Raw genomic sequence first — 5,417 nt, forward strand, 5'->3', positions numbered from 1 at the left:
CACGCCACAGCACACACAGACCACATACAACACAGCACAGCACGCACAAACCACGTACAACACACCACAGACCCCATACAACACGCCACAGCACACACAGACCCCATACAACACGCCACAGCACACACAGACCACATACAACACGCTATACGTACCATAGCACGCAAACCACATACAACACGCACAGCACACACAAACCACATACAACGCACCACAGCACATACAAACCACATACAACACACCACAGCACACAGACCACATACAACACACTATACATACCATAGCATGCACACACCACATACAACACACTACACCCATCACAGCCCACACCACACACAAACCACAAACAACACACTACCTATACCACATACACACCACACACAAACCACAAACAACACAATACACACATGCCACAGCACACACTACATACAACATGCTACACACAGCACACACACTTCACCGCGACCCCTCTCCTGCACCGGGGCTCTGAGTCCAGCCGCACCCTTCCTGCTCCAGGAAGAAGCCCCTTGCTGGGCCCTGCCCTGGGCGCCCCTGCCACAGACACCTGCCCTTGGGGGTGAGCGCCCCCCAGCAGCTGGACGCGCTCCGCCCTAGGACTGGAGCCGCGAGGCGGCGGCCCAGCCAGGGCCTGTCCACCCGCCCCACCGGAGGCCGCCCAGAAAGGCGCTCAGGACGCTGCCCGCGCCAAACCTGCCCAAATCGGGGCCACCGAAGCCCCCGAACCCCCAGTCCCCGCCCTCCGGCGCCCATCCCTGTCCCATCTCTCCACCCGCACCGAGGGGCGGCTGGGGAACCCCTGGCCCAGAGGCTGATGACCGCGGCCTCGCCACCCCGCCGCTCCACGCAGGGGTCCCTGGCACGGGTCCGGGGGCCTCCGCACGCGCACCGCGCCCACGACCAGGTCTGGCGCAGGCGGGTGTCCCCCGGCCTCGGCCGCCTGTCCCGCTGGGGTGGGCGTCCCGGCCCCCTGCGCGCTCCAGGCTTCCCGTCGGTCACGTGGAGCCGGGCGGGGCGCGGACCCCTGCCCCCACCCGCGGAGAGCCCCGCCCCGCCCGGAGGCCCCGCCCCGCCCTCAGCCGGCGCGGCGCTCTGCGAGCCTGGCAGTGCGGGGCAGCGGCGGAGGCGGCGCGAGGTGAGCCCGCGGGGCCGGGGCGGCAGGGGCCGGGCCGGGGCGGGAGGACGCCCTGTGGGGTGCGCGGGAGCGGGCCTGGCGGAGGCGGTGCTGCGGGGGATCGCGGGGCCCGAGCCTCTGCTCCCATCCCCCAGCCCTCCTCCCGGCGCGTTCGCCGAGATCTGGGGCAGCGCTGGCCGAGACGCTGCCGGCTCCCTCCGCTGCTGGCGGGCAGCGCCGACTCCGGGAACCGGGACCCGCGCGCAGGCCAGGGCAGCCTTCTCGCCTGGCCTGTGGGCGCGGGGGAGCTGGCGCGGTCCCCCGGAGCCGCGCGCGCTCTTTGTTCGGGCTTAGGTTGCGCAGGTGAGGAACCTGGGAGCCCAGGCTCCTGCGGGGCCACGTGGCCCCTCCCCACCGGGAGCCCTGGAGAGGCGCCCGCCTGTCCAGCTGCCCCCAGGTGCCTGGCTTTCCCGGCCCTTGGGGAGCCAGCCCCTCCGCCCCAGGGGTGGCCTGGCTGGGCCCTGGACCGCCCGGTTGGGTGGCCAGGTGGGGAGCCGGCCTGGCCTGTTTGTGGCCCTGTGACCAGGGCCTCCTTGGAGCTGGCTCAGGGCTCCACACACCACAGCCTCACTTGAGGCAGGAGGAGGAGGGGGCTGGGGCTGGGGCTCCCCCCTCCCTGCCTGCCTGGAAGCAGGGCCAGGCCCCAGCTGGGCTTGGCACTGTTCTTGGCCATCTGGGGTTCTGCTCGCAGCCCAAGAGGACGGCGGGGGAGCGGGGCTGGGCAGGAGGGGCCCAGGGCCCATTCCGAGGGGCCTGGCAGCTGCCCCCTCCCAGGTCTGTGCCCCTCCTTCCAGCCAGAGCTGCCCAGCCTTTCCCACCAGCCCCAGCAGAAGGCAAGCACCAGCCGCCTCCCACACCAGGCTGTGCCCAAAATAGGAGAGCGCCCAGCTGGGCCTGGCCCACCTGCTTTCCCCGCCGAGGGCCGTGGGCCCCTGCCCTGGCGGAGCAGCCCCCGCCGCCCCACCTGTGCCTGGTGCTTCTCTGAGCGGTTGACACCGCGCAAATGGGCCCCTCCCCCAGTGCTGCAGGGGGCGGGGCTGGGGTTGCCAGCGATCTAGGCAGGAGGAGCTGGCCCAGGGAGTGGTCACCACTGCCCAACCAGAACTGCTGCCAGAGGCCACCCCCAGGCTCAGCCCTCACCTGGCCTCAGTGCCCCCTAGGCTGGGGCGGGGCTGTCAGCCGCGGTGAGGGGGGCAGGGCCAGCAGTGAAGCTTAAGACCCTGTGTGCCCTGCTCGGCTGCTGGACTCGGGCCGGCCGCAGCGGAGAGCAGGGCCCTGCCTGAGCCGGGACCCCTGGCTAAGGAGCCGCATCTCTGCCCCAGGACAGCTGCTTGGTCGTGTGAGCCCTGTGGACACCTGCTCCCTCCAGCATGAAGGTCCTGCTGCCCGTGCTGCTGGCCGCCCTGCTGGGCGCGGAGCCAGGTGAGGCGCCCTGGGCCCCAGACCTGGTCCCGCTGCTGGGTTCCTCTCCCCGGCCCAGCCGCCCGGTGGGGTCCAGTCTGCGGTCATTTGTCCCTGCTCAGTGCCCTGCCCAGGGGAGAGACGTCTGGAAGCAGTGGGGTTGGAGTGGCGGCCCCGGGCGTGACAGGTGCCTCCTCCCGCAGCCCAGCCCCTCATGTGCTTCACGTGCGCCAATCAGAAGAGCAACCTCTACTGCTTGAAGCCCACCACCTGCTCCGACTCAGACCAGTACTGCGTGACCGTGTCTGCCGCCGCCGGCATCGGTGAGTGCCGGCCGGGGTGGGGGGCCGCCGCCGCCGCCGCCCTCTCCCCTCACCAGCTCCTTTTCCCTCGCAGGGAACGTGGACCTGGGCTACACCCTCAACAAGTACTGCTCCCCCATCTGCCCCGGCCCGAGCATCAACCTCGGGGTGGCCTCCGTGGGCACCCAGTGCTGCCAGAGCTCCCTGTGCAACATCAGCGCCGCGCCCGGCGGGCTGCGGGCCAGCACCCCACTGCTGGGCCTCGGGCTCCTGCTCAGCCTGCTCTCTGCCCTGCTGCGTCTGGGCCCCTGACCCCTCGGCCCACCCCCTCCCCAGCTCAGGAAGAAGAACCCAGCCCACCCCTGCCCCAGGGCCCCACAGGGTCTCCCCTTCCCCTGGGCCCACCCCACCACCAGCAGCATTCCGCCACCTGCCCCGGCCTCCAGGTGGGTCAGCTGCTGGCCCTCTGGCTCAGTGACGGGAGCTTCCCGCAGGACCAAGGAGGGGATGAGGGGCCCCGGGTCGTGACCCTGTTCCCTGGACACACTGGGGGACACGCGTGCCAGGTGTGGGAGAGGCGTGTCTGGCTGTGCCCCAGTGCAGGGCTCCAGCCCCACCCCACCCCACCCCCCAGCCCGCCCTGGAGCCATGCTGCAGCTTCCAAGCCTCAAATAAACCAATGTTCTCACCCCTCCCCTCCCCGGAGTGGCTGCCTCTGTAGGGGCCTGGGGGCTCTCTGTGCTACAGGCCAGCCTGGGACCCCTGCACCCAGGATGGGTGTGTCGCGCTGCCCTGCCCCGGCCGGCCACGCCAAGTGAAGGCTGGGCGGTCTGGGGTTCCTGCGGGACAGGGGTGCCGTGGCCAGCAGGGGCGCGGCAGTGGAGTGGGGCGTCCGCCCTCGGGCCTGGACACGGCCAGCACCTTCCCAGCCGTGTCCACACGGGCGGGCACTGCAGTGGGGCAGCTGAGGCCACTTCGTCTGCACACCACGTCCTCTCCCTGGCCCCAGCTGGGAGCGAGGCAGCTCTGAGCCTGCTGGTACCACTGGCCGGAGCCTCTGGGGTGCATGCTGGGGTCCTCTGCACGGAAGGAGCCGGGCCAGGACTGCGGCCGCCCCACCCCTGTGATCCCCTGGAGGGCTGAGAGAGGAGTCTTCTCCCAGACGCCCCCGGGGAAGGCGGGTGGTCAGGCTTCCGAGCGTCTCCCTGGAGTCGTCTACACAGCAAGGTGCAGGCGCCTTGGTGGAGACTGAGCCGCGTGAGCCCTGTGCGAGGAGGCTGCACCCAGAGGCCTGGCTCGGAGCGTGGAGTCCCCTCCAGGGACACGAGGCGGGGGCGGCGCCTGGCTCTGGTGGTTAGACCAATGGTATTTCAGAGGCCTGCGGGGGGTGAAGCCATTCTCGCTCCTGGAGGCCCTCTGCCCTCTGCCCGGGGTTAGAGGACAAAGTGCCTTTGGGACAGAGATCAGAGGCGTGCTGACCTCCCTGGGCCCGCAGGAGGTGGGCGGGGCAGAGGTGCCCCTGGAGGGGGAGTGGAGGGGAGGAAGAGGTGGGCCTGGGAGACAATGAGTTTTGATTTCCTGAAGCCTGGGGGAGGGACTTCCCTGCACCAGCGCTGCCTGGGCCTGGGCCTCCCCCTTGGCTCCCCAGGAACTTCAGAGCTAGGACCTCTGCCCTACCCCTGCCCCGGCTGTGACATCCCAGGTGCCCAGGCCCCTCCCTCAGAGCAGCCCCAACTCCTGGCGTCTTCCCCATCTCTTCCTTGAAGGTGGGAGACCCTTCTCGTCCCTCCTCCCTGCTCAGCCCCCACAGCAAGTGCCCCTGGGAGGGGTGGAGCCCCGCCCCGTGTGCAGAGACCACGGGAGGGGGCACCCAGGACCCGGTGGCTGAGGCCTCTCCAGGGCCAGCAGGGGACGCAGAGGCTGCTGGGGCGGGTGGTTGGGGGGCACAGCAGCACCGGGGGACTAGCAGATAAGGCTTGGGCAGAAAGCAGCTGCCTGGGGGGGCCGCGGGCTGCGTGCTACAGCTGTGCCCACAGCGGCGTGGGGGCACCAGCCTGGTGGGAGGCCCACCCTCCCTCTCTGATCTGTGGCCCAGGGAGGGCTGGGGGCACCAGCCTGGGCAGGAGGGGTCCTGAGGCAGGGGAAGGGCCCCCCGGGGAGCGCCTGGAGGGGAGAATTTGCCCCTGACCTGGGGGCCCCTGCAGGGCCATCCCTGGTTTCCTCTTGGAGGAGGACCGGGAGTCTGCAGGAAGTGGGGGGGTGAGGGGTGAGGGGCCGCGCGCCTGTGGGGGAGGAATTCTCCCGCTGACTCACAGCTGAGGCGCCTGGACTCTGAGTTTCGTTTTCCCGGTGCCCAGGGGTGGAGGAGAGGAATCAGGCAGCCGTGCCTGGGAGGGGCGGTCCCAGTGCCACAGCCGACACACCAGGCGAGCCACGGCTGCTCGGCCCACAGGTGCTGTCGGTGAGTGGGCACCTGGAGCCCCCTACGCCCCCCATGCAGGACAGAGTCAGAATTGGGCCCC

At 70.1% G+C, this 5,417-nt stretch overlaps 1 protein-coding gene across 2 annotated transcripts; it reads left to right on the plus strand.

Moving 5' to 3' along the window:
• The first annotated feature begins 1,085 nt into the window (after nt 1–1,085).
• LOC133755419 (lymphocyte antigen 6E-like) lies at nt 1,086–3,591 on the plus strand. 2 transcript variants are annotated; one of them, XM_062185534.1, is made up of 4 exons: nt 1,086–1,153; nt 2,515–2,614; nt 2,797–2,916; nt 2,990–3,591. In XM_062185534.1, the coding sequence occupies exons 2-4, from the start codon at nt 2,563–2,565 to the stop codon at nt 3,205–3,207; spliced, it is 390 nt and encodes a 129-aa protein (XP_062041518.1). In that variant the 5' UTR covers nt 1,086–1,153; nt 2,515–2,562; the 3' UTR covers nt 3,208–3,591. The 2 variants fall into 2 exon arrangements, with proteins under 2 accessions (XP_062041518.1, XP_062041517.1); XM_062185533.1 differs by lacking the exon at nt 1,086–1,153 and having other exon boundaries at nt 2,422–2,614.
• The last annotated feature ends 1,826 nt before the right edge of the window (nt 3,592–5,417 follow it).

Source organism: Lepus europaeus, unplaced genomic scaffold (assembly GCF_033115175.1).
Source record: "Lepus europaeus isolate LE1 unplaced genomic scaffold, mLepTim1.pri SCAFFOLD_449, whole genome shotgun sequence".
Classification (NCBI taxonomy): Eukaryota; Metazoa; Chordata; class Mammalia; order Lagomorpha; family Leporidae; genus Lepus; species Lepus europaeus.

Excerpts from the sequence above, each read along its gene's own strand:
- LOC133755419 (XM_062185534.1), top strand. The coding sequence starts at position 2,563 with ATGAAGGTCCTGCTGCCCGTGCTGCTGGCCGCCCTGCTGGGCGCGGAG. Across the intron at positions 2,615-2,796 it reads CCTGCTGGGCGCGGAGCCAG|CCCAGCCCCTCATGTGCTTC; the intron begins GTGAGGCGCCCT and ends CTCCTCCCGCAG. Across the intron at positions 2,917-2,989 it reads GTCTGCCGCCGCCGGCATCG|GGAACGTGGACCTGGGCTAC; the intron begins GTGAGTGCCGGC and ends TTTCCCTCGCAG.